The 27,618-nt window shown below is 45.4% G+C and overlaps 2 protein-coding genes across 3 annotated transcripts; one reads left to right on the top strand and one right to left on the bottom strand.

Annotated features, from left to right (window-relative positions):
- Positions 1-16: 16 nt before the first annotated feature.
- Positions 17-12,563, bottom strand: CCDC27 (coiled-coil domain containing 27). The gene is made up of 13 exons (XM_084651491.1): positions 12,465-12,563; positions 10,291-10,460; positions 9,396-9,525; positions 7,957-8,085; positions 7,220-7,362; positions 6,625-6,786; positions 5,740-5,973; positions 3,349-3,565; positions 2,364-2,494; positions 2,110-2,187; positions 1,374-1,586; positions 431-535; positions 17-284 (listed from the first exon to the last, which is right to left on the bottom strand). Exons 2-13 carry the CDS (start codon positions 10,429-10,431, stop codon positions 147-149), a joined length of 1,821 nt encoding a protein of 606 aa, XP_084507617.1. The 5' UTR covers positions 10,432-10,460; positions 12,465-12,563; the 3' UTR covers positions 17-146.
- Positions 12,099-26,431, top strand: LOC311532744 (uncharacterized protein). Of its 2 annotated transcripts, none has more exons than XM_084651494.1 (13): positions 12,099-12,685; positions 13,456-13,593; positions 14,257-14,440; positions 16,826-17,073; positions 18,116-18,290; positions 19,373-19,473; positions 20,435-20,521; positions 21,274-21,402; positions 21,844-21,966; positions 22,074-22,238; positions 24,065-24,232; positions 24,897-25,057; positions 26,121-26,431. In XM_084651494.1, exons 1-13 carry the CDS (start codon positions 12,622-12,624, stop codon positions 26,184-26,186), a joined length of 1,809 nt encoding a protein of 602 aa, XP_084507620.1. In that variant the 5' UTR covers positions 12,099-12,621; the 3' UTR covers positions 26,187-26,431. The 2 variants fall into 2 exon arrangements, with proteins under 2 accessions (XP_084507620.1, XP_084507621.1); XM_084651495.1 differs by having other exon boundaries at positions 12,604-12,685; positions 13,443-13,593.
- Positions 26,432-27,618: the final 1,187 nt, after the last annotated feature.

Genomic DNA, 27,618 nt, shown 5'->3' with positions numbered 1-27,618 from the left:
TGAAGTCCGATTTAATTGTTTAATTTGTCAATAAAAAACAAAACACCAGAGAAAAACCAAAATGCAACCAGGAAAGAACCTCAGGGGAAAGGGCCTTTCTGACTCTGTGACTCAGCTGCAGGAATCAGCTCTCAGCGTACAAGGCCCTATTTCACAGGACTCTTTTTGTTGGTCTTAGAATTAGGAGAGGACAGATTTGCTGGCTCAGTGCTGAAGAGAGACGGGACCTTCACACCCTTCTGTTTCAGCATCTGATGAAAATCCAGCCGCTCACTAATTATTCTCTGGAAATCAGACATATTCACAGGAGAATCCAGCATTAGCCGTGGAGGTGATAGGATCGTTAAACTTTTCCTTCTCCCCTCACCTCTCTGCAGGTCCCCAGCTCAGGGGTCCAAGCAGAAGCATCATTCCACACTGAATCACATACCTGCATAGCCTCTAGTGCCTCCTCATCGCTAATTTCAGCTTGGGGGGATTTGGAGCCTGCAGTGCTGTATGTGGCCTGAATTATTTTGCTTCGAAATCTTTCAAACTTTGATTTTAAAAAGGAAAAAAAAAACTACCTTAGTTTAGGCTGAAGAGTTAACCAGGTTTCTCCAATTAAAGAGGGATACTGTTTGACACAAGCAAAGACCTACTCTCACTAGAGGGAGAATTTGAAGCAACCCTTGCTTTTAAGATATGCCAACAAGAGGGTTGGTATGACAGCTGGCATTTCTGACAGGTTCTCATGTCTCTGAATGTCCCCAGGAGACCAGTAAAGGGCAGGACTGAAATTCTGCCCTGGGCTGAGTATGTGCAATTCCAGATGGCTTCACCAGAAGCCCCACACAGACACCTAGTGGCAACGTGTGTCTCTGAATTAGTAACGTAAGCAAATCTGACCTGACGTTGGATGGAGTTGCACCTGCTTGCAGCAGGTCTGAATATGGCCCTTTAGGAATAAATCTGGAGAAATGTCTTCCCATGATGGCTGTTTAGCCTATTGCTGTATTTGAGAGAGGGGGGAATCCCCAGACGGGTTGGGAGGCTGTGGGATAAAATTCAGAAAGAAGTTTGGCATTGTAACTATTCTGCTCTGAAACCTCGGGGTCTCTTTTTCTTGGTATCCCATAAGACCCATAATTGAAACAAAAGCCCCTGGCAAGCACAGGAGCCCAAGCCGCCCGGGAAAGTTTGGGGAGCAAGTAGACTGTTAACTGCCAGGCCCTCCATTCCAGCTGCTGGAGCTGAGGTGCCAAAGGGAGTCCCATGCAGTCCACCCAGTGATTGTGTCTAAGGACGGCCCTGACTAAACTGGGGCCTTTGTTCTCGTTAGCTGGAGTCCCTCCCTCAGGAGAGAGGCCCGCAGTGAAGGAGGCTGTCTTTACCCTGGCATTGATGCACTCCAGTGCAACTTTGGCCTGCTGCTCAGTGTGCTTCAAGGCCTCGACTTGGCTCTGCATCTCACTTTGGTCACACAGCTGCTTCTGCACATGGTGCTGGGCTACCATAACCTCTGCCTGGAGCTGGTTGATCTTGCTCTGCAAATCATCAATCAGTTTGTTTTTCTCATCCAGTTTGGATTCTTGTTCTACAATGTCCTGAGGAGAAACGCAGTTCAGGAGGAATGAAGGAGAAAGCTGCCTTACTCAAACATCGGCATATGTCAATGCCCAGTAACGTTACTGGTTTGGGACTTTGTCCCCCCCGCCAGTTTTACCTATAGTATTTAATAATTATTCTAATTAAGAGCCATTAAAACAGGTTTGTTCCCTTTTTCATCAATTCAGGCTTGTTAGAAAAATTAAACTGAGCAATAAAGTGTATTGAGAAACAACATATGCCAGGGCTATCCCATCTCTGATTTTCATGGGACAAACTCCCCTGAAAAACTAGGGAGGACATGGATGGGTTTAGGGTTGCGAATAACTAGACTGAAAGACACAGGACATCAGTGCAGGATTTGGAGAGAGAGCAGGAAAGGACCTAAAGGAGCACAAGGTGCTCACACAATGGTATTGTTCTGTTTAATTTATACAGGCCCAGGCCTAAGAGGTGCACAGCAGGGAGAATTAGGGTGTTGGCTGCTGTAACTGAGCACAGGATTTTGCACCAATGAGTCACCTGTCGGAGTTTGTAATTTTCTCTCTCTATTATTCCCATCATTTCTTCACACTTCCGTTCTTCTCGAAGGCTGGAAAACTGAGAGGAAAAAGCTCCAGTTAACGCATCATCCCCCTTACTACAGGTCACAGAATCATGATTTCCTGATTTGTTAAAAAAGAACAAAAAAAAAAGTCTCACAAAGAATAAATTCCCAGTTTCCCACACTACCCAATGGTGGCCAATGGCCTGTGTTATGCTCTTAGTGATTGTACCTTGGCAGACATAGCTTGTAGTTGATTTCCCCGCTCTCTAAGCTCCTTCTGTAGCATTTCCTTTTCAGACTCAGTTCTCCGCAGCTGTGACTCTTGGAAAGCCAACTGCCTTTGCAAGGAAGTGATGGTACCTGTATAATCAGAGTAGAGTTCTGAACCAACTGAATCCCTGTTAAAGCCCTCAGGAAACCTCCCTCAAGTGATGAAAAAGGGGCCAGTCATTTTATTCCATAATCCAAAAGTCATCTAGTTGTGAACATAAGTTCTTAGAACTACAGTCACTACAGAAGTACAGTGAGGGTTAACACTTCAGCTGAATGATACTTTATCGCATGACTGAATTGAAGTGTCCATTTCTTAATGCCAGCCAAATTCATCTTGTGCAAGAGTCCAAAGACTTAGAAATGGTCTGACATGCAGAAGCTCCCTCCAGGCTAGCGACAGAATCATACAATCATAGAATCATAGAATATTAGGGTTGGAAGGGACCTCAGGAGGTCATCTAGTCCAACCCCCTGCTCAAAGCAGGACCAATCCCCAATTAAATCATCAGAAGCTGGACACGTCACAGAGTTCCCAAAGAGCTGCTAGCTAGACAGGGCTGCTCCTCTTTGTTCAAAAGCTGCTCTTGATTAGCACCCGCATTGTTTAGCAGTTCAAACTTTACTAGGCACTTTTAAGTAGAATCTGCCCTTGGTTGGTAATAGGCATCTTTACCAGGCAAGCTGTAAGGGAAAAGTAGCTGCTGTTGTGGGGAAGCTACCTTTAAAACTGCAGAGGGAATAGAAGCTGCAGACTCTCAGTGAAGATCTAATGTAGATCCTTCCTAGACAGAAGGAACTGAGCCACAATTATGACTTCCTCTTGCTCCCCATAACCGGCATACAAATTGTTCACAGAACAGGGGAAGAGTTTGGGATCGAGCCACTCGAGATACTCTCTGGTCTTTAGCCCTTTTGTGTTCCCCCTGTGCCAGTCCTGGTACCTGTGGCCATGTCATAGTCCATCTTTGCTTTCTCCAGTTCTTTACAGAGTTCTTGGTTCATTTGCTGGAATTCTTTGAGCTTGATCAGGGATGCTTTCTCTTCTGCTTCTGCCTCATTCTCCTCCTCCTCTTCAGAAGCCACTTCAATCTCTGTACCACTGAGAAGCTCTTTTTCCATGTCCTCTTGTCTCAAGCCCTTTTGCTGCATTTCTGAATACTGTAAGGACAAAAGGACAGGAAGAATTTTGAAAGTTGAAGCAAAATGCAGCCTTCGGTAGAGACTGGCTTTAGTCCTATCAGGCTCCATTTCTGGAGCTGAACATTGGAGGGACAAGAGTCTAGTTCTGGAGTTGCATTTAGGGCACCTCTAACCCTGAGCCAGACACCTTACAAATGGAATAATATAATGTATGGTGAAACACTGACACTGGCTTAAGAAAATGACTCAGTAACTGCTGCAGCTTAATTACTAGTTCCCTTTTCAACTTTTGGACAGCTCTGCTTCCTGTTCTTCTTCTTTATCTGAAAGTGTCTGTTGGGTCCAGCACTGGAGCATCTGGGGACCTCACAATGTCTAGATATTAAAAAAACATACTCCTGGAGGCACAACCCAAAAACCCAAGCAGACCTGGAGCAAGATTTCCGGAAGTTCATTATTGGGCTGCCCTCCTGCCTAATTTGGTCCAAATGCAAACAGACACCAAATCCACTGACCGTGAACTTGACCCAAAACCAGGCAATATCTCCAAGATACTACAAGAGAAGAAGATTCTGAATATTTGTCACTTTTATACATGAGCATTTGAAATGTGCTACATTGGAGCACCTTTTTGGATCTGTGTGGTTAGATGTATGTTTGTTTGTTTGTTTGTTTATAGACCCCCTCTGCACAATTAGGAGGATTAATTTATTTTAGGATCTGTCCACACTGATCTCTTTGGCTCCTGTGGTTAGACAATTTCCCTGGAATCTTCACAGCAGTGGACCCGGGAAGGAGGATTAAATTATAAGAATTTATCTTGTTGTAGATGTACCTTAATTTACACTGATGTAACTGAAAGCAGAATTTGGCCCAGAGATGTTAACCTAAGTTTTTCTTTATAATGATGGTTCTAAATGCTTTGGTTTTCAGTATACACTTTCCCATGTCTGCAAATCAGAGACCCAAAGGAGTTGGGGGAGAGAGGGCAATCTAGAGCAGGGGTTCTCGCAACAAATTTTTGGGTGGCCTCAGAGTGTGGCCACCAAGTCTCTTGCTGATGGCCGCTTTGACAATTTTTCCTAAAATACTTAATTAACTTTAGGAAAAACAAATACATATGCACATATACAGGTCCAATCAGTGTAATTTATTTATGTAGGGGTATTTTTGCAGACTCAATAATAACAACACACAGTTGTCTCTATTCTTTACTGGACCTAAACAGAATAAAAACACAAATAAGATGCTTTGCATGTTCTTGTCTTTGTTGTTGTTTCTTTGGCTTTTTTGGTTGCAGGTTTGTTTGGTTTTAGACTTGCTAACTAGTCTAAAGCCTTCTGTGAAAAGTAATATTTGTATGTTTCTTAAGATCACTTTTTCACAGCAGACACTTGTTATCTAGCTGGGAGGCAGTGAAAAGTGATATTAACAAACATGCAAATATCACTTTTCAGAGCAGACTTACTCAGCCCTGGCAAGCTGGGGGAACAAATTAAGCCTTGGATGGGGAGGTGGGTATGGAGGCAGTGGGAGCCAGGGTGATGGGGGTGGATGGGTGAGGGGCCAGGGGCGATAGGAGGGGGGTGAGTCTAAAGCCCAGCCACTGGAACCTGAAGCCCAGCAGCCAGAGAATGGAGCCCGCAGCTGTGCAGCCAGAGCCCAAAGCCCCATGGTCAGAGCCTGTGGCCAGAGCCCACCACCATGAGGCCAGAGCCTGCCGCCCACCAAACCAGGGCTGAAGCCGGAAGCCTGAGCCCCACCACCCCGGGGGAAGGTGGGGAACTCACACCGGCTGTCTGCTTCTCTGACATTTGTGGCTCAAGAGGGGGGCAGGACCCAACCCCTCCTTGCTGCCCCTTCTCCCCGAATCACTGCCCAAGAGGCTGTGGCCACAGGAAAAGCCCCTGGTGGTCGCATGCAACCATGGTGGTTGCATTTGAGAAATGCTGATCTAGAGCAGTGCTTCTCAAGCTATCTGATGTGGGGGACCAGCAATTTTTTTTCCAATGTGCGCCCAGACCTGCAGCTGATGGCTCCGGACCACCACTTTGAGTAGCACTGATCTAGGGGATGCAGTCACTAAAGGACACATTTAGCAACAGTGTGAAAAGTACATAATGGCAGAGACTCCTCTCATTCTACTGCCAGTTTCTTTTGCCATATCTGGACTAGTGCAGATCCTCTTTCACCTCCTTTTCCAGTTGCCATAGTTCCTCCTGGTCTTTCATCAAGGACTCAGACAGGCTAGCAATCTTGGAGTCCAGCATTTTATCAGAGTAGCTTAGTTTTAATTTTAAGCATGCCACCTCCTCTCTCAAATCTTCTCTAGTGCTGCTTTGTCCTAAGCCATCCTGCACTGAGCTGCTTAGCCTAGCCATCTTTGTCTTGCTGTCGTCAGCTACAGGTTCTGAGGCTGCATCTTTCTGCAAGGGAAAATTTTTAGTATGAGGAAAACTACCTAGAAAGCTAAAAGTAGGAAGCTGCTTTCCACACTCCTAGCTTGCAGCACATAAAGGAAAGAGCTTGGTGCAGTAACCACATATATACCTCACCTTATCAGTGAATTTTTAGTGCAAGGCCTCCACAATGGTTCTGGGGAAGCTGATAACATGTTTAGAAAATGATGCACAAATGAGCACTCCCAGCATTCCATTCTGCTTCAGATTGCCACCGACTGGCACAGTGATAGTCAGTAGCTTTATTATATCCCTTATGAGGCTCATAATCAAAATGGGACTGCTGGGGTGTGTGTGTCTCATTTGCATATAATTACCCAGAATGCTCTTCCCTCTCACTGTGCTACTAGTGAATTCAGAGCACAAGGAGGGCCTTAAATAGCTTTTATTTTGAACCTCCTTCCTCAGTCTGGTGTGTGTGAGTGTGTGCGCGCTCACGCACCTGTTTGAGGAAGTCCCCTATCTGCTTACATCATAGGATCAGAAGGGATCACAAGCATCATCACCATCAGCTTTTCCTCTAGTGATGGCCACTGCTGATAACCATTTTGTCTCTCACTATGAGGTCTGTCTTAAATGTGTGCTTCATTTCATACAGAGAAAATGAGTGTAAGTTACCTCGTTTGTGATGACACTTTCCCTCCTGAGCAGCTCCAGATGCTTCTTCAGATTCTCCATCTCATCTCTAAGGATAGAGATTGCATCATCCTTCCTTGCACATTCCTCCTCACATCTTGAAAGACGAATAATCTCTTCTCCCATCATCAACAAGCATCGTTCCTGGGGATAGAAACAGGCATACTGTTCACTCAAACAATGCATCTTAGGTTTGATGGGATATTGGTGGGCAAGAAAAAGATGGATGAATGGCATGCGAGGGGATGATGTACTGTATTTCAATATCTGCCCATCTGTAGGGAATTTAATGGCATCTAGTCTAAGGGACTAGGACCCAGAACTCCTAGGTTCTTTCTTATTTTACATGGACTTACTGCCATTCTCCTCTATTTGCTTTCCCTTCTTTCCTGCACTTCACGTTGTTTTGAAAAAGAACTCTGAGATCCTTTGAATCCATTTATCCAAATACAATTATATTATTAACGTAATTTACATCACACCCTTAGAAAGTTAATTTTCTAGCTGGATCACTTTGCAATTAACTATGTGTGTGGTCTCTTCTTCTTTTTGAAGTATTATAGCAACATTTTCTTACCTTCTCACGGATTACATCAATGTACCATGGGATTTTACTCTCTCTAGGTCCTCTTTGTTGTTCGGGTGAAACTATTCCTTCTGTGAAACTCTTCCACTTAGAGAGTCCAGTGAGACTTCTACTGTGTGGGAGCTGGCCAGCTTCTGGGGGGTGGGGGAGAGGGGAATAGTGGAAAGAGCATTTATCTAAATAACAACCAGAGTCTTGGAAAAACATATTTGTTCTGTCAAACTTATTTCTTCTGGCAACAAATCTTGATTACTAACCTCAGCGCTTTGGGTTCCACTGACTGTACCATTTAAAAAACTCCTCAGAAATTATTATTTACCATACTGAATTAAAAGCAGTGACCCAGCCTGCAATGGATAGGCTTCAAAAGGGAGTTGTGTCTTGTTCCAACTTCTGGCTACAACCTTGATCAGCAAAATCCTCCAACTTATGGCTGGACTTGTATGTGCCCTGTGTTCTGCATATAACCACACCTAGACTGGAACAGGGACCCTGAAGGACCATAGACAGCACTTCTACTACATGGTGCAGGTTGCTCTATGGAGTATACAGCTTGGAGATCATGTCATGCCACCAACTGGTTAAAAAGAGCAACCAAGGCAAGCCCAGTGGTGTTTCCTGGAGCAGTGTAATGCGCTAACTTGCAAACACAACAATTTCGCAGCTGATTTTTACCCTCCTGGGAAAACACACATGCACACTCTTCACAGTCATCCCCTTACCCTTACCTTTGGTGACTGATTCTAATGAATGTGTGTTCTGAAGGGCAGCACTCCACTCTTCAAAGCTGAGTTGGGAGGACAGACTGATGGTACTGAAATTATAGCGCAAATCAGGAATGTCTGCTAAAGTACTTTCTGTGTTTAAAAAAAAAAAATTCTGGTTACTGCTAAGTGGTTTTTCTTTTTTGTTTTTGGCAAGGAAAAATATCCATTTGAGGTATTCCAGATTGTCGGAACTTTAACGTGACAGAAGGTATAAGCCAAAGTGTTGAAACTTTTACCAGTTTCAGAGAAGTGAAGAGAATGTGGGTTTTATGCAAAATGAGATGGACTGATTTAAATATTAAACATTTATACTGAATTCCTAGTTCAGGTATGTGAGGAACCTATCACTTTTAATATCCAGGTAGATTTACATGGTCATGGTAACACAAACTTATGATAGAATGAAAGGGGCTGAGATCTGAGTCACCTCGTTCTTCTGAATAAGGAAAAATCTGTCTTCAGTCACAGAGGTTAAGGCTAAAAGGGACCACCAGAGCATCCAGAAACTAGTTCTGAAACTCTGTTCAGCATAAAACTGTCACAGCCCAGCATAAACCCAAAGGTTCCTTAGCCTGAAAAATGGGGCTGGTGTTCGGGACATAGGGAAAAACTCCTCTCAGTAGGACTACCCTACTCTACGACTACCCCTTCAAGAGACAGTGTGGAGTTTACAGCCTAAACAGCCCGGGTGCAATCAAGAAGCACCCTGCCCGCCCTGGGGCTATTTATAAACAGGGAAAGGCAGCCAAGTAAGAGAGAAAGGAACCAGAAGTGGTGCTGGTGATAGTGGTTCAACCGTCCCATTGGTCACCAGCCTGACCTCAGCCTCAGAGACTTTGTGTTCTGATTATATGCTCTGACTCAACCCTCTGAGGTAAGGGCCTTATGAACTTGGTTAAATTGTTTCTTCCCTGACCTGCTGTCTAAGGGAAGAAGAGCCAGCTTGCCTGCCTCCTAGAACAATAAAAGAAGCTGGAACTCTAGATGGCTGGTGGTGGTCTGGAGACCCTCTGAATGGCAGGATGGTTTTTTGTTTGCATGGTCTTGGCCTCCTCCTTCTTGGATCATGTACACTTGCCTTTGGGTTTTTCACTTACTACCAGCTAGGCTTTTCTAACTTTGTCGTAGCATTGAGGAAATGCTAAATAAATGATACTGTCGAAAGCCCCTACTAGCAAATACATACTCGTCAAGTGCAAGATCCATATTACATGTTAAAGTCGTGCTGAGGGAATCATCAGTACTCTGGCTACCTGCAATTTGACGAATGAATGGGGAAACAATTTGTAGGACTTAAACAGGAGTACTGGGGAAATAAGGGCTATTGTGTGGGAGAAATAGCTTAATATATTACAGGAAAGGGTATTGAGGGGTTTGCTGATCTTCCTTGTGAGCCTTACCGAGCTGGGATGTTGAAGTTGCTCTGTTACTAAATCTAGGACATCCAGGGCGCATTAGAAAAGATCTCTGTAATTCCTCCACCTGGGGCTCATACTCTGACTCAAAGAAGCCAGCAGGTTTGATATTAGCCTGGCAAATAGGAGGAAATTAGACCATTAACTGGATGTGTCTTATTCAAAAAGTGCTTTTTAATTGTAGGTTGGCAGGAATGTAGGTGTAAATCCATTCTGTGATGTGACAACCAGCAATGATAGGCAGCTCAAGGTCAGAGCCTGATCTGCAAAGTATCCTCAACTCCATTTTGAAGTTGGTGGGAATAGAGGGGGCTCAGCATGTCATAGGAGGCACTGAGTTCACTGCAGGATCAGACCCTCACAAAGAAATCCTTCATCAAATGCTAAAATTCCTTTCTCCCACTTCCTTTCAGCTAAGATTTTCAAGGGAATTAAATGCCCAAATCCCCTTGAAACTGTGTGCCTAACCCCTTTCGGAACTGTCAGCATTAATCCTGGGGGTGGGATTATGATTTTACTGATAAACAAAGCATTGAAATTGCACAGGAGGGATGAAAATCCACTTCTTGCCATTACCTGCATATGACAGCTGGCCTTGGCTGCACTTGCCTTGAGAGGCCCCAATATTTTGTGGATAAGCAAATGGCATATGACTGGCTCCTGCGGTGTGCAGAATCCATTCTACTTAATGGGATTTTCCTTTCTTTGGAGCTTAAGCCTGAAAGAAGCTGCTGCCCAAAATGCCAACCTGCAAGGTGCTGAGTACTTCCCAGAAGGTGTATAGTGCTAGCAAGGCAGCCCCTCATAACCCTTTGCTTCTCAAATCAAATCCCATTTTATCATGTCTAAAATGTGATTAAAATAGCAGCATATTAAATACTTGGTTCTCATAGTAGCGTCTGACTGCTTGAGCTGATTTACTCAGCGTGGATCTACCGCTGGGAAGCTTCCATACTGGTGTCTGTTGCCTTCGGCTGCTTAATTCCTGGAGCTCACTGAAACCCTTCGTCATCAAGTTCATCTCTCTAATGGTGTTTCACCAATCTCAGCCTTTCACAAAATGGAGAGGGGGAGAATTAACAGGAGCCTGCTGGGTTAAAAGGCCTATAATTTTACAGATCACATTTCCTCATTTGTGTTCCTGATAAGTTTCAATCCAAGGTTTTCAAACTGGGGGGCCTGCCCCCCTCGGGGGGGCAGTGGCAGAGGCAGAGAGGGACTTTCAGGGCAACACCAGCCCTATGTGGTTGAGGGTCTGGGCTGTGGGGAACAGGAGGAAGGAGAGCTGGCTTAGGGGTTGGGGGAGCTAGGGGAAGCAGGAGAGTGGGGCCAGGGACTGGACGGGGGCTGGGGGGAGCAGGGAGCTGGCTTAGGGGCTGGGAGCAGGAGGGAGGAGGGCTGGTTTAGGGGCTGGGGGCAGGAGGGAGGAGGGGTGACTCAGAGATTGGGGAGCAGGAGGCTGGTTTAGGGGTTGGGGGGACAGGGACTGGGGGGGCTGGCTTGGGGGCTGGGAGTGGAGGGGGCTGGGAGCAGGAGGGAGGAGGGCTGACTCAGGGATTGGGGGAGCAGGGGGCTGGTTTAGGGGTTGGGGGGCCAGGGACTGGGGGGGCTGGCTTAGGGGGAGGGAGTGGAGGGAGCTGGGGGGAAGAGGGGATTGGGGGCTGGCTGGGGGCGGGGCGGCAGGGGGGGCTGGTTTAGGGGTTGGGGGGCCAGGGACTGGGGGGGCTGGCTTGGGGGAGGGAATGCAGGGAGGGGGGTTGGGGGCTGGCTGGGGGGAAGAGGGGGCTGGTTTAGGGGTTGGGGGCTAGGGACTGGGGGGGCTGGCTTGGGGGGAGGGAGTGCAGGGGGGGTTGGGGGCTGGTTTAGGGGGAGCAGGGGGCTGGTTTAGGGGTTGGGGGCTAGGGACTGGGGGGGCTGGCTTAGGGGGAGGGAGTGGAGGGAGCTGGGGGGAAGAGGGGATTGGGGGCTGGCTGGGGGCGGGGGGGCAGGGGGGCTGGTTTAGGGGTTGGGGGGCCAGGGCCTGGGGGGGCTGGCTTAGAGGGAGGGGGGGTTGGAGCCTGGCTGGGGGGAAGAGGGGGCTGGCTTGGGGGGAGGGAGTGCAGGAGGGGTTGGGGGCTGGTTTAGGGGGGAGGGAGTGGAGGGAGCTGGGGGGAAGAGGGGGTTGGGGGGGCGCTGGGGGCGGGGCTCCTCACCCGCTGCGGCCCCTGCCCCCGGCGGTGGCCTCTCAACCAGCCGCTTGGCCTGGGGGAGCCTGACCAGCCCCGAGGCGGGACGGACAGGGGAGGTGACCAATGAGCGGAGGGAACGGCGAGCGCGGGGCGGGGCAGGCGCCCGGCTCGTGGAGGGCTGTTGCTAAGCCACCGGCCGAGGGCGCGGGGGGAGGGGGGGGGGCGAAACGGGGCCGCTGAGCGCGCCCCTGGCGGCCGGCGCGGGCCACGCAGGCTCCCTGCTGCGGAGCACCCCAGGCAGCCCGGCTGCATCCGGAGCGGGCGCTCCCCCAGGATCCGTCGCCCCGTGGTTACCGCCCTCTGCTGAGAGAGGGGGGAGCCCGTAGCCCCCTTTCCCGCCCCCGGGGCCGAGGGGGCGGGAACTGACCCTGCGTCTCCCCCCCCCCCCGCCAGTGGCTTCCTGAGGCCACCTGTGACCCCCCCCGCTCGGTGCAGAGGGTCAGCAGCCGCCCCGGCCCGCCCCTTCCGTCCTCCCGGCCGGGCGCTGCAGCCGCCCACCCCCGCCCCGGGAGCAGCGCCCAGGGGGGGGCCCCGCGAGCCGCGAGCCGGCGGGACGCGTTGCTTGTAAAAAGCCAGAGCCCGGCAGGAGCCGGCCCCCGCGGCGCCGGGGCAGCGGGAGGGAGCTCGCCCGGGGGCCACGCCGAGGGACGCGGCCCGGTGCCTTTGGGGTGCGCCGGGGGCCGCTTCAGCACCCGAGCGCCAGGACAGCTCCTCGCGGGGCTCGCCCGGCCCGGCTCCGCGCCGGCTCCGGCCCCTGGAATCCGAACCCTCGGGACGCTTTGAACGGAAACCGACTCCCCCCCCCTCCCCACTCCGCCACAGCTACCGGGCAGCCGCGGGCCCTGGGCGCGGCGCTCTCCGGGCCCCGATGGCTGGCTGGGCGGCTCCCCGCCACGGGCTCGGGGGCTTGCCCCTGGGGATCGACTAATGCCACCAGCAGCAGCGGGATGTGAGATTCACACCAAGCAGAGAGTGAACTGGAAATGCTGGGCAAGTGGATCCTCCTCCTGCCGTTATTAGCGACCCAGCTTCAGAGCAGAACCCGGGGTGCGTTATTAATTAGCCGTGGAAGTAAAACATAAATTCTCAGCTCCCACCCTGGATAAAGTTCAGGGTCTTTCCTACTCCGGCTTAAAGCATAATCCTGGGTGAATCTAGAAGCCTAGAGTCAAAAGTATATTTGAAACATTGCTTAAAAATCTGTCCTATGTCAGCGATTATTGATGTGCCATGAATGCTAAATTAGAATCGGGTGGTGGCATTTTACTAGGAAGCTGTGTGAAAGCTCTTGCTGAACTGCTAGATTTCCAGAGGGCAAAAACCTTTGTCCAAAGGCTGTTAAAATGTGTCCCCTGATAACACAGCCTTATATGAAGATTTCACACACAAATGGAAAATGCTGATCATATTAATTCAAATGCAATTTGTTGTTCATCAGGAATCTAGATTTTGTTCAGTTTCAAATTACATTAATTTTTGCAAAGAAACAAAGATATATTTCTGGATTAACTCTATTTAAAAGATAATTAAATTATCAATTTGTGCTGGAGATTCTGTTTCCAGACTTGGATCTGTGGCTCTCCCAAGCATTATTGACCTCATCTAAAGCCCACTGAAGGCAGTTGGAGTTTCTCCATTAATGTCAATGGATCAGGCCTTCTGGGACTTCTTGATTATATCATTCTATCAGCTTTGCATACTATTGATGAACAGGGATGGGTTGGGGGAGGGGAAAGGTGGACCAGATGACCTCTTGAGGTCCCATCCAGCCCTACATTTTTATGATTCTATGTGTTGTAAACAGTCTTTCTTTCCAGATCCATACAAGCAGGAATGCAGTACAAGGGGAATTCAGTGTCATCCAAAGGCAATTTGTCAGCTGGATGAAGTGACAACCTATTTCTATTGTCAGTGTCTGCCAGGATATGAGGGTGACGGCACTAATTACTGTCAAGGCAAGTGACATCTTAGGCTAATTCTGACAGCATGTTTAGGGGACTTCCTTTCAGCAGGAGGAAGTGTGGATCAGGAATCAGGTCTCTTGGATTCTTTTCTCTGCTTTGCCAGTGACTCACCTTGAGCGAGTTACATTACCTCCATGTGCCTCAGTTGACTTATCTATATACCAGTATAATAATGCCTATTTATCTTACAAGGGTCCTATAGCAATTAATTGGAGCTTATTAAATGCATTGAGATCCTTCCATGGAAAGGACTAAAGATGCACAAAGTATTATAGTATTATTGTCGGTAAGCAAAGTGCTGTACTGTAAAATGAAGACTAGGACAAGCCTTAACAAGGACAGACCAGTCCATGTCCATCCAAATATGAACAACCGCCCCCTATGGGCTACCTGTGCCTAGAGGTAACTGCTTATGCTGCTATTGTAAGAGGGAAATTGGTCAGACCTTTGTGGAGCTTCCTGTGTGTGTAATTTTCTGTGTCCAGAGAGCAGCAGCAGCAGAATTACCCAGGCAATATGGCTGAAATGGAGATTGATTTTTGACATCTTCTACCAGTACTGATTCACTAAGATAACAGTAATAAACAAGAGCAGGTTAATGCTGCTTGCCATGATTCTAAAGACAGACAAAGATCTTTGTTTATCCTTTTCTAGAGCCTGCTGACAGCATAACTGTTTTCAATAAATCTGCTTGTGACGGCTTTGGAGAGCAGGTTTGTCTTATCAAAGTGATGACTGGAAGAAAAGTCACTTTCAGAGTCTCTCTTGCTGGGAACCACCAGCCATCTATGATAAAATGGTACAAATTCTACTCTGCCCAAGGACCCCAGTTCCACAGGTATATTTAGAATAGTGCAGATTCCACACCATTATGGATATTACAAGCCTATAATATGTGTAATATAAGCATGATCTGATGCATTCTTACAGGAAATTATCTATTTTTACAGGTGGTGATGTCATTGTTAGGTATGCTGGGGACCAGCCTGGATAAAATAAGAAACAATCACAGCAATGTATAGCTGGAAGGGACTTTGAGAGATTATTTAATTCAGCCCCCTGTGCCACGGCAAAGCCAAGTAAACCTAGACCATCCCTGGCATAGGTGCTGACTCTGTGGGTGCTCTGGGGCTGGATTACCCATGGGGGTGGGGAATGGTGGGTGCTGAGCATCCACCAGCAGCCCCCCATCAGCTCCCCTCCAAGGCCTCAGTACCTCCTGCCTGCTGGCAGGCCCCACAGATCAGTGCCTCCCACCCGCCATGAACAGCTGTTTTGCAGCGTGCTGGAGGCTGGGAGGGAGAAGGGAGGACGCACGCTCTCGGGGAAGTGGGCAGGAAGAGGTGGGGCAAGGGTAGGGCCTTGGGGAAAGGGGTGAAGTGGGGGCAGAGCCTGGGACAGAGCCAGGGGTTGAGCGCACACACACACCCCGGTGCTTGGGAAAGTCGGCAGCTGTGATCCCTGGCAAGGGTTTGTGTAACTTGTTATTAAAACCTTCAATGATAGGGATTCCACAACCTCCCTTGGAAACCTATTTCAGATCTTATCTTAGTTTATAGTTAATTCCATGCTCCAGACCATGGCTGAAGTAGCTGAGCAGGACTTACAAACTTTTTTTTTTTTTTTTTTTTTAGAAGTAGGAAGGAAAACTGAATTGGTGAGTCCGCTTGCACCTCGTTCATTTCAGAATTAGTGAGCTTCTGCTCTCCAACACCTTGAGTTCTTCTCCTCATAGAACTAGCAGCTTCCCTAAGAGGAAGGTTTCTGCACAGAAGCCTGGAAGCATTGCATGTATCTGGCAAATGGCATAATAATTAGGGGAACCCTCTGGAACATATATTTTTTGGGGGAAGTGCCTTATAACATTTTGTTTCTTCCTCAGTCCCCATTAGCTATACCACTCTTCTCACCCGTTAGCTGAAGGCTGCAGTATTCCACTGTGGATTGCTTAACAAGCAGATTCAGGACACTGAGTTTAGCAATTTTTATAACCACTTGCCTGAACCTTGGCAAAGCTTGAACTGAACTGCTTCTTGATAACACAGGGGGAAATTAACGCCTGCATAGAAGACAGCCACAAAATCTATCAGCCCCTTAAGTCCCCTGTAAATCCTCCAAACTGGGTTTATGTGGGATTTAGATAGTGCCTAGGCCTTGGGTTGGCCCTTTGCATAGGAGAGAATTTCACCTTGAATTCTGATGGATTTTTAATCTCATTGCAATACCACTTTCAACACTAGAGGGCACTTGAGTGTTACTTAAATTGGTGCATGAAGTATTGTAGCCGTGTGGGTCCCAGGCTATTAGAGAGACAGGCTGGGTGAGGTAATAATAAAAGATAGTACCTCACCCACCTTGTCTCACTTAAATTGCTATCAGTCATTGGTGTGAGTAGTTTATGTGGTGAGTGAGGCTGAGAACAGCTAGTACGTAACAATCCTGTATTTGAAGTTCCTAAGTATAAGTTTAGAGATTTTTTAAAGAGTGTTTATCTGCAGCTGTCAGAGTAGCAGCCGTGTTAGTCTGTATTCACAAAAAGAAAAGGAGGACTTGTGGCACCTTAGAAACAAACAGAGTCTGTTATCATTTAGGGTGGCCAGCCATTTGTTCAGAGCACCATTACTGATCACTGTAGAAATGTGTTTGTGGGAGGACTTATTACTAGTACACCTTTATATATACATGGCCAGGTCCCCAGGCTTGGTGGAATAGGACTTTTTTTGCATGGTGGGCTGAGGGAGAAACACAGAGATAGCTTCATACCACCTTTACCCTCCAGTGATATTGGGGAGAGGGGCAACTGGCCTCCAGCACAAGTTAGATAGTTAAGTTACATCAGTGAAGAATGTCCCTAAGAAGCCACTCTGCTGGCCAGGTTCACCAGAGCATGTTATTCTTCTTCATTCTCCCATGTTCCTGATGTGTCCCTGGCCTACCTCCAGTTACACCTGATCTGCCCTCTATCATATCGTACAGAGGATCTAACCCACATGCATTCCTTGCATTCTATGTGAGGGGCTTCCATTGGTGTCAATGAGAATTGCCAAACACTGAGGGTAGCATATGGCTTGGCAAAGATCTGGAAAAGACCAGTCACCATTTCTATTCCCCTCAGCCTGGGATAGTCACTCTCAAATATAGAGTGTATCCAGTATTACACTGATCCTACAATTGATTTTAGCCAAAAAAATCCCATTTGGTTACAAGGACTGTTTCTTTGCAGTTATCGAAGGAGATTGACACCAGCTGCTAACCTGTCCCCAAAGATGGCTCTGGCCAACAGCAGTCTGTCTCTGAAGCTGTTTTCTATTGATGAGGATGATTTTTACCCAAACATGTTCTGGGCTGAAATCCAAGCAAAAGCCTTGCCTGATAAACAGGCAAACATTGAAGCGTATGATTTCACAGACTTTCAGATGTTAAACCCTTCCCACTTGAGGTACTTTTTCGTCCTAGAAAGAATGCCAATAGGTAAGAAATGGAAACTGCCACCACTGTTAACATTAGAAAACTTTGCCATGCTGTAAGGGTCAGTGTGGAAATCTTTGTCAAATAAGACAAAGCTGGTTATCATTTTTGTAAAACCAGAAACATGCCTGGTGCTTTGCAGTGACCATTACATCTGTAAACATCCCCTCAAATGAGAATGGACTAGCCCATGGGTGTTCATCCATATCAGGGCCCATTTTATCAGAAACGGCTGACCTGTACTAACACCCAGCCGATAAAACATAAAGGGTGGCATGCTCTTGAGCTAAGCCTTTTGTGTTTGGGATCACCAGCCATCCTGCATTTCATGAGACTTCCTTTTCCTAGTAAACGAACAAACCCTTTTTTCTTCTGTAATCACCTTCAGAGGCTGTCTGTAGGACTGTTTCTCACCTATAAAGAAATAGTAAACTGTACCTCTTTCTGTGAAGGTAGCACCCTATTTATAGCTATGCCCATTTATTCTGTTGTATTCTTCATTCAATGTTGATTTTAGACTTTCATATCCAGAGAGACCTGATATTTGAGGGAGGAGTTTAAATCAGATTTACATTTACAGCATGTGGTTTTGCTTTTATATTGCATTATATGATATTAATTGTATGCTGCTTATTAATATGATTATTTTCTAATTCTCTCTACAGCGCCCTGAGTGCTTGTGCAAGGACACATTATAAAAAAATTGGCTTCCTCCATAACACTCTGCTTAGATGCTTGTATGGTACTGATCATTAAAGATCAAAGTAGAGCTGGCACACACAGAATCTGCCAATGAACATTGACAAAATACTGTCTCCAGGATCTTTGCATATATTTATCTCCAACTTCATGGAGATATTTATCGCACTTTGACTAGAGCATAAATCTAAGACATTTCATTCAGTTGACTGTTACTTTCCTTGAGGCATACTTGGCATGATTTATTGGTAGAATGCTTTTAGAACCAATGAAAGTTTGGGGGTTTTTTAGGAGCCATCGTAAATGTTTATCGATCTTGTTCTCTGGTTTTGCATTTGTCTTTTAGAGCTTGGACAGTTTTTAGAAGGAGACACCGTTACCATACAGCTGCCTCAGTATCTTCAGGTGTCTCCCTCCAGCTTTGTAAAGTGGACCAAAGAGCCTTCGCTTATGACACTGTTTGATACCAATGCTGTTGTGCTGGCCAACGGGACTGAGGGGATTGAGATCAAAGGAGTAAAGTATGCTTGTAATCTGCTGTACTTTCAGCCTGTAAACTCCTGTTTCCTTCTCAGTGCTCAGGAGTAATGCATCTTCATAAGAATGACCATCCTGGGTCAGACCAATGGTCCATCTAGCTCAGTATCCTGTTTTTTGACAGTGGCCCATGCCAGATGCTTCAGAGGGAATGAACAGAACAGGGCAATCTGAGTGATCCATTCCATTCCCAGCTTCTGGCAGTCAGAGGTTCAGGCACATCCAGAGCATGGGATTGCATACCTGATCATCTTGGCAAATAGCCATTGATGAACCTATCCTCGCTGAACTTATCTAATTTTCTTTTGAATCACCTATATTTTGGCCTTCGTAACATCCCCTGGCAAGGAGTTCCACAGGTTGATTGTGCATTGTGTGAAGAAGTACTTCCTTATGTTTGTTTTAAACCTTATGCCTATTAATTTCATTGCATGATCCCTGGTTTGTGTGTTATATGAAAGGATAAATAACACTACCTTATTCACTTTCTCCACACCATTCCTGATTTTATAACCTCTATCATATTCCCCCGCCCCCCCATATGCACACCAATATGGGATAAGCATCCACAAGGAGCAGAGAATAAGGCACATGGACTGTTGGGATTATCATCACTTAGTGGTGCTCCTCATACTTTGCTGTAAAAATATTATTTCTTAAATGATTAGGAATAGAAATAGATTTAGAGAAGGAGTAGAAATACAAAGCAACTGTGAACTGAGTCCATAAGAAAAATAGCCATCCAGGGGTTCTGCAGCTGTCATAAAACAGAGTGGATCTCTGCATTTTAATCCCCTCATCTCCTATCACCTCTACTTCCCCGTTCCTTCTATTTCTTCCCTCTTGAGTACTCTCCCCCTTCTCTTCCTAAGCTAGCCTCCAGTTGCCTGTGGTCTGAGGGGGAGACAAAATCAACAAAATGTCTGAGTTCTAATCTCCTTCCCTGCTCATCCAGTAGGAAACCTATCCCCAGAGTGAAGTCTGAGTACTGTAAAGCAACCTTCAGTAGAAAACCTGAGTGGGAAATCGAGGATTCTCATTTCCTTTCTGTTTTACCTTCTCTCAGGAATAGTGAATTTGGTTACATCCGAGCTCTTGTCTATGATTTCACCCCTGATGTTCCTGGAAGGGTTATGGTAGCCCAGAGGCTCTTCTTCATAAAGAAGGGTACTGAATGTTTTTAAATTTGTGGTGCATTATCCTTAGTATGCTTTCATCAGGATTTGACTTCCATGTCATCTCTACCTTTTTACTTAGATATTCAGTACAACCAAATCAGCCAATGCAATATTTTTTTTAAAAATCATTAAAATATTCTATTAATATTAGCTTTGGTAAGACCACTTTTTATTTAAATTATTACTTTATATGCAAATACATATATAGGTCACTTCTGCTTGACAGTACCCTTTTAACATGAGTTCAATTAACTGTTCACCAAAGCTTTTAATGAACGAGGTTTTCCACATTTTTAAAAGGATGCTAAAAAATTGGAGAGGGTGCAGAAAAAGAGTCGCAAAAATAATTTGAGGGCTGGAGTAGATTCCTTACAATTAAGTTAAGAATATGATCTGTTTAGTTTTTCATCAAGAAGACTGAGAGGTGACTTCGCTGCAGAATACACATACCTTTACAAGGAAAATATACCAGCTCTTTAACCTAGCAGAGAAAACCACAAGAAAAGCCAATGACTGGAAATTAAAGGCATGATAAATTGAAATTAGAAACAAGGCACACATTTTTAACAGTGAGGGTGATTAATTATTGGCACAAACTACCAACAAAAGTGGCGAATTCTCTATTTCTTAATGATTTTACCTCAAGACCAGATGCCTTTCTGGGAGATTTGCTTTAGACTTTAGTCAAGCACAAGTTATTGGGCTCAATGCAAGTGTAACTGGGTAAAATTCTGTGGTCTGTGCTAGACAAGAAGTCAGTCTAGATGAGCTAATCGTCCCTTCTGGCCTTAAAATCTGAGTCTGTGAATGAACCAACACCTATTGTGTTTACTATAAAGGGCAACTATGTCTTTTTGACTTGAATAACATGAAATGATTAAATGGATCAATTACTTTACTTTGGCCAGTCTCCTGTTTGTTTGTGTCACATGTGCATTTTTCCCTCCCAGATATTAGCAAAATGTGCAATGGAACTCGGAATGAAAAGAATTGCCACTGTAACCCGGGATTTGAGGGAAATGGCGTACACTGTATTGGTAAATATTCATACACTTTGCTTCCTGGAGCATTTTCTCATAATGTAAGCATAACTTAACATAGAAGAGACTGAAGCGTTTGTGATACTGCTGCAGCCATTCAATGCCTTATATATCCATGTAAAGGATTCACATGTGACATCAAAATGCGGCTTGCCTCATTGAAAAGAATAAAAGACAGGGGAGGAGGGTGTCAAGTCCCAGGCATCCATTTCAGAATGTGTTATAAAAATATCATAGAATTCTTCAGTAATGACCCTAAAATTGCACATTTTAATGATTTTTGCTAGTGTTTTAAGCTGCTATTGCAAAAATAGTGTAGCCTTTCTGAAGGGTTGCCTCAAGGTGAGGATCAGAATAAGATTAATCACTCATTAGATATAACAATGAGTTTTGTTAAAAACATCTTCACGCTGTGCCATGCAGCTTGTGAAGGAAATTCAAGGTTAATTCCAGAAAGGATGGGTTTAGTCAACATTCCCTTCCATGGCTGGCTTGAATTCTGTTTTACTGTGATTTTTAAGTGTCTGATATGCAAACATTGCAGATGCAAAAAAGGATTACAGTGCAATAGTGAGATGCACTATGAGAAAGCACCTCTCTGCCATGCTGTTAATGGTAGTGGCTGAAGTTTTTAAAAGGACAAGACACATTTTGGTCCAATAATACTATTTTCAGTTATACAGCCTAAGATAGAGAATTAATCAAGTCCATGCTTCTGGGCATCTTCTGACTCTTCTTTCTGCTTGAAGATATAGATGAGTGTGTGGAAGGAATGCCCATGAAGTGCCTGCCCGAGGCTGAATGTATCAATAGATATGGATCATACTTTTGTCGTTGCCCACACGGATTCGAAGGTGATGGACTGTACAGCTGTGTAGGTAAAGGAAATGTGAGCTCTGAGACTTGAGGGTTTTTTTTTTTAAACTGAGTTAGCTTGTCAGCTAATACATTCTGAACAGTAAGTTTAGAAGCAAGTCCATTTTTCAAAGCCTGTATAATTAAACAGGTAAAGAGAAGACTGTGGTTGTGATTTACAGGTACCAAAGAAATGTGCAGAAATTGCTTTTTGATAGGCCAAAAAAGGGCCAGGCAATGAGCCCTATTAAGATGGCTTGGAATGATGGAGGCCTAGGGAAATTAAGTCCCATTCCTACCAAGGAGCCTTGGTCAAGACAGACGCAAAACAACATCTGTGGTTGTTTCCTCATGTCGAAGGTCCTGAATAAAGATACTGTTGTGCTGTAGAAACCTGTAATTTACATGAATCCTGTATAACTGCATTTTAAATGAAAAAATTAGTGTTTTTATTTCCATTCTAGATATAGATGAGTGTGCAAGAGGTATCCATAACTGTAATCAGGATGCTACTTGTCTGAATACTCTTGGCTCCTATTTCTGTGTTTGTCAGAGTGGGTTCATTGGCGATGGCATTCACTGTAAAGGTAAGGAGACGAGATTACCTGTTGGTTACTTACATGTGACTGGAAAGAGGTGAGGCGTGGATGTGTTTCTCATCCTGATGTTTTCATCTTTGTCCTCCCTATGGCAGCAAAAAGCATATGGTCCCCATGGTCTCCCTGGTCGGTCTGTACTGTCACATGTGGATACCAGAACCAGATGCGGATCCGCTTGTGCACCCATCCAGAAAGTGGGATGCGTTGTGAGGGACCTTCTGCTGATCTCAAGCTTTGTCCCAATCTAGAACCATGCCCAAGTGAGTCCAAACTCATTCATTTCTCCAAACTCATACAGATTGCTGTATGATTTCGATTCCCTATGCAACATTTGTCAGCTAAACTGTGCCAGTTTGGCATGGGAACCAGAAATTGGGATGTCCTGCTTCAAAACAGACTAAATGAGAATCTCATTTGCTCTCAGCAGCTCTGCTTTTCAGTTCTCTATCCCCTAGAGCATGAGTCCTCACAAAATGATGATCAGTTGTGTTGGTATAACAGGATGGCTGACCCCAGGACCTTGTACAGGAATGTAGGACTCCTTGAGTTCCCCTAGGTGTAGCTCATAAAAACCCTGTCTTAATAGTAATTACCTTGAATCTTAAGTCATACTGGCAGGTGGGTGCAGTAAACTCCAACCAGTGTATAAAGGGGTTCACAGGGTGTCTCTGGCCACAGGGGACTAGTACAGAGGAAGAAAGCCCAAAGAACATCTAAGCTTGGAAAGTTTAGATTGAGGTTATGTTATTGCTTTCGAATTTCCACTAAAGCCAAGCCCAGGAAGAGGGTGCTTGGATACTAACTCAGGAACTACTTGCTGTGTTGAGGATGGGAGTAGGGACTCAACCTGTTCAAAGCTGGTTTGCCATTCTCTCCAGCAGTGGAGCCATAAAAAGACAGGCTGTAACAGAAGCTTTCTCACTGACAATCCCTTGTATTATATGCTTCTTTAGTTGACCACAAGTTAGAGGAATTCTTAGGACTTGATCTGCTGATGACCTGCTTTGGTCTAGTCATTTCCATTAATGCAAAGTGGGCATAAAATATTACCAAGCGAGAATGGTAGTAGCAGTTTGCATTGGGGAAAACAGCTACCCAAGGTTCAGGAAAACTGTGAATTGGGCCCTTAGTTGGCACCTGTAATGGGGTACACTTATCATTGATAGCACCCCCTGGTGCCTGGGGTCCAAATGAAAGTCCAATTAAATCTATAAACCAGTAACTCAACTCTACTCCTGCACAGTTCCTCTTCTGCTGCTGCTTTGTCACAGGATCCCCCCACTGCCGCCTCCTCTCCCTGGGGACTCTGGTAGCTTCCCTTAGGGATCTCTCTGCCCCTTGTGGGCCCTAGCTCAGGGCCCCCCACAGGAGCCTACCCTGCTTTGTGTGGGCCTTCCAGCCTGACTTCTTTGCTTCTCTCTCCCAGGCCTTCCCGCCCTAACCTTTTCACAGCAGGGGGTCACTAATTATCATTAATTATTTTCACATCACCATCAAGTGGGGGCTAGTTGTTAGGTCACTGGCTGAACCTTAAAGGACCAGCCAGCCTGTGACAGTACCTATCAAATAACATGTCATCTCCTGCATTTGAAGGAAGAGATCATGTCAGTGGAGTAGAAGGTGGTCACAGGACAGCATGGATTGTCACAATTAGGACTGTCACTTGGAGGAGCTTGCCAGAAAAATAAGCTGTCCTGAGCCACGACATGTATCAACATGTGATGACGGTGATATTTTTGGTATGTTTTAACATCCTGCGAGTCTATCTCAGAGCATACCCAGTGGCCCCATTGCTTCTAGAACAAGGTAAATGTAAAAGCTGAGTTCAAGGCTTCACTAAAAATATATCCATAAGGTAAAGCAGAGACATTTCTGCTGAGAGAGAGAGTGTGCTATTTATTCTGTGACAACATCCTCGTCCTAATGATTATTTTCCATTATCCTCAATGATGTGAATCCCTTTCAGTGAAGTGTATCCTCATGGAATGTGACAAGATTCAACACAAATAGCTGCTAATAGTCTGAATCAATATGGATCTGCCACCTTGCTCAGAGAGATGAGAATGCTTCTGTTTCATTTCTCTAGTGAATGGCCAGTGGTCAGAATGGTCACCCTGGTCAGTGTGTTCTGACACCTGTTTGGGAATCAAGAAAAGAATCCGGATTTGCAATAGTCCTGCTCCTTCCAGAGGAGGTTTGCCCTGTGCTGGGTTAAAGGAGGAAGTCACTGTGTGCAACAACAACAAATGCCCAGGTACAGTAGTTATTTTGAATACTGTAATATTTCACCAAAATATCAGACGCAGATGAGACTGAGAAAGAGATTCTGTTGCATAAGTAATTGTCAAAGGGACTTCAGTACCAGATTGGAGTGTCCCCAGAGCTCTGCTTCCCACCACATCTCTGCTCCCATTTCACCCTACACTGCCTCCCACTCCTAACTACTCCCTTTGTCTCCTCCTCCCATCAGTAGGTGTACATCTTCCTTATGCCTTGATGCTTAGAACAACCACCTTTTCCTGCATACCAAATCTCCATTTCCTTCTTCAAGTCCCTCATTAAAACCCCTTTTCTGTGAAGACTTTAGTTCATTTTCCCCTCACTGTTAAAGTCTCTGTGGCTTCTTGCATGCTAACTGCTGGTCCATGGTTTTTATTCAGATTGCACTGTAAGTTCTTCAGGGCATGGCTACTACATTTTTCATGTTTTGTAAACTGTGATGTACCCGCACAGTACTTTATGAATAATAATGATGCTGCCAGATGAAAAAGTGGCCAGTGGCTTGCATGAAAAGACCAATTTGCAACAGCCCATCTGAAGTTATCTTTCCTGAACATAAATGCCTGAAACATGTAGAAATTAAAAATAAATGAAGTAGAGAAGCACTGGTCATGATGCTTGTCTTTTCTTTGTCTCAGTTGATGGGATGTGGTCTCCGTGGGCATCCTGGACTCCCTGCCCCATCTCTTGTGGCCTCGGCGTGGTGAGCCGATCTCGACGATGCAATAATCCTGCCCCAGAGCACGGGGGAAAGAACTGCACTGGACACGGATATGAGGAAGGTTCTTGTGGATTTCCAGTAAGACATAGATCTGTAGGATAATGGATTTTAGAATATTCCTGTCAGAAAGAAAACAGAGATCTATTATCACTGTTGGTAGAACTTTAAGAAGGTTCAGAGGAGCATCCAGAGTTCAGATGCTTATTGAAATGGACAAAATGGGTTTGAATTAGAAGAATGGGAGTGTTCCTCAAACAATCAATAGGAATGAAGGGAGAAGTCCTCCCCAAAAGGTTGTTCTGACTGTAGCCTAGCAGCTCACTATCAACCTGATCCTGAGATACTCTTCTGTTGAAGCCAAAGGGAATTGCTGCTGTTTAGGATCGCTCAGAAATAGGCCTTTTATAAGATTTTTTGGAACTGTCAGGTCTTAATGTAAGCAAACAAGATAATGACATTTCTAGAATGTCTGCTTTATAATGCATTTCAGTAGAACTCTATGCATGTTATATTTTTCTGTTTATTCAACCTCACGTTTTTAAATAATGACTAACATCTAATTTCTATTAAATTTTACTTCAGTCACCCATAAAGGGCAGAATTACTCACAGTGCGGATCTTGGTTGCCTATACTATGCTTGTTTTGATAGTGGAAATTCCGTTGATGTCAATTAAAGTTTCAGATGTAGAAATTTCAAGATGACCAACTGCACATATTAAAGAAGAATCTGACCTGATAAATTTCAGAGTAGCAGCCGTGTTAGTCTGTATTCGCAAAAAGGAGTACTTGTGGCACCTTAGAGACTAACAAACTTATTTGAGCATAAGCTTTTGTGAGCTACAGCTCACTTCATCTCTGAAACCTGTCATTGTGCAAGGCACTGAATTTAGCTGTATGGAGTGGAAATCTATCATCTTCATGAAAAAAACTCGTGGAATACATCCGATGAAGTGAGCTGTAGCTCACAAAAGCTTATCCTCAAATAAATTTGTTTAGTCTCTAAGGTGCCACAAGTACTCCTCTTCTTTTTGACCTGATAAAGTTTTTCTTCTAAATGTTTCTTTTGCAGCATGCTAAGAATACTGCATTAGAAATTCAATCCTTGCCACATAGTCTGTCTCTTATCTGTTTTATTTCTAGGAGGATTTTTGCAAATACCTGAAGCGACCATCTGAATCCATTATACCAGGGAAACTGATCCAGTAATCAGTCTAAGGAAGTTAGTGTGCTGAAAAACTATTGAAATTCGGTGGCCTCTAATTCACTTACATGCCTTTGAAAAGTCCAGCTGTACTGAAAAGTTCCAGAAGAAACCTGCCTCAATAGAAAACTTATAGTCATAGTACTTACTGGAATACACACAGTATTGGTGTTGGAACCAGTGTAGTGTACTGAATGCTAAGGCCTATTGTGTTCATGACTTTAATAGAGAATAAAAGCTGGGCACAAAATGAAGACTTACATAATTACTTTTTTTGCTGCGAGGCAGAGGGAAACTTGTACTATGCCTTTGAATAAGAAGCTAAACCCCAGTAAGCAAAAACAGTGAAGCCAAGGATGGGGGAAGGATGCCAGGGTCCAAGACAGACAGAGAAACCAGAAGCATCCTTTTGAGAAGTGGGACATAAAGCACTGTACTGTCTGCAGAATTTACAGATATGATAAAACACCCCTGTCACTAACACTGTATTTATGGCACTGCTTCATGGGCAGGGATGGTGTCCCTAGCCTCTGTTTGCCAGAAGCTGGGAATGGCGACAGGGGATGGATCATTTGATTACCTGTTCTGTTCATTCCCTCTGAAGAACCTGGCATGGGCCACTGTCAAAAGACAGGATACTGGGCTAGATGGACTTTTGGTCTAACTCAGTGGTTTGAGTGCTAAACCCAGGGTTGTGAGTTCAATCCTTGAGGGGGCTATTTAGGGATCTGGGTTAAAAATTGGGGATTGGTCCTGCTTTGAGCAGGGGGTTGGACTAGATGACTTCCTGAGGTCCCTTCCAACCCTGATATTCTATGATTCTGGTATGGCCGTTCTTATGTTCATTTACTTTTGGTGGGTGATTCATTTGGCACTATCCCTCCCTCGCATCAGCCAGGACACCAGGTAGCAGTGACACACTGAAGACAGTACCCTTCTACCCTGGATCCCCTCAGTCCCTCTTGGGGCACGTGTCAAGAGCTGCAGCTTCGATCCTTTCATGTTCTTAGGTCAGGTTTTTGGGTTTGTACAACTTCTGTATGGATTTAATGAAACAGGTACAGTTAAACTGATACCATCCCCTAGGGTGTATGTAGTGAAGGTGCCACAGGACTCTTTGCCGCTTTTACAGATCCAGACTAACACGGCTACCCCTCTGATACTGGTACCAAAGGTGTTTATATTAGTTCATTTGGGCAAATGCACTGTAATGTGCTCACTGGCAGGCATCTTCATACCAGCATGAGTGTGGCCAGGCTAGGGGGCTGCACAAGGATCAGTGTAACACCCTCTGCCACCCACCCTCTCTCACAGAGCCATGAGTACAAAATCTGGCTGTAGGCCAGCCCTGGTTATAAATCACAGGGAGGAGGTGTGTGTATGTCCAGGGAGAGCAGCCCCTGAGGGGTGGGGCAATACCTGAGAAAGGTCAGGGGA

The sequence above is a fragment of the Lepidochelys olivacea genome, assembly GCF_965140295.1.
Source record: "Lepidochelys olivacea isolate rLepOli2 genome assembly, chromosome: 18".
Taxonomy (NCBI): Eukaryota; Metazoa; Chordata; order Testudines; family Cheloniidae; genus Lepidochelys; species Lepidochelys olivacea.
Note: the sequence above shows the minus strand (reverse complement) of the source record. Positions and strands in the feature narration are given on the sequence as shown.

What these genes read in the sequence shown, in the direction of transcription:
- CCDC27 (XM_084651491.1), bottom strand. Translation starts at nt 10,431, where the DNA reads ATGAACTTGATGACGAAGGGTTTCAGTGAGCTCCAGGAATTAAGCAGC. An exon ending in GGACTATGACATGGCCACAG is followed by an intron (nt 2,495 to 3,348) that starts GTACCAGGACTG and finishes CTGATTATACAG; the next exon opens with GTACCATCACTTCCTTGCAA. An exon ending in AAAATTACAAACTCCGACAG is followed by an intron (nt 1,587 to 2,109) that starts GTGACTCATTGG and finishes GTTTCTCCTCAG; the next exon opens with GACATTGTAGAACAAGAATC.
- LOC311532744 (XM_084651494.1), top strand. Translation starts at nt 12,622, where the DNA reads ATGCTGGGCAAGTGGATCCTCCTCCTGCCGTTATTAGCGACCCAGCTT. An exon ending in CAAGGACCCCAGTTCCACAG is followed by an intron (nt 14,441 to 16,825) that starts GTATATTTAGAA and finishes GTTTCTTTGCAG; the next exon opens with TTATCGAAGGAGATTGACAC. An exon ending in TGGACTGTACAGCTGTGTAG is followed by an intron (nt 21,403 to 21,843) that starts GTAAAGGAAATG and finishes TTTCCATTCTAG; the next exon opens with ATATAGATGAGTGTGCAAGA.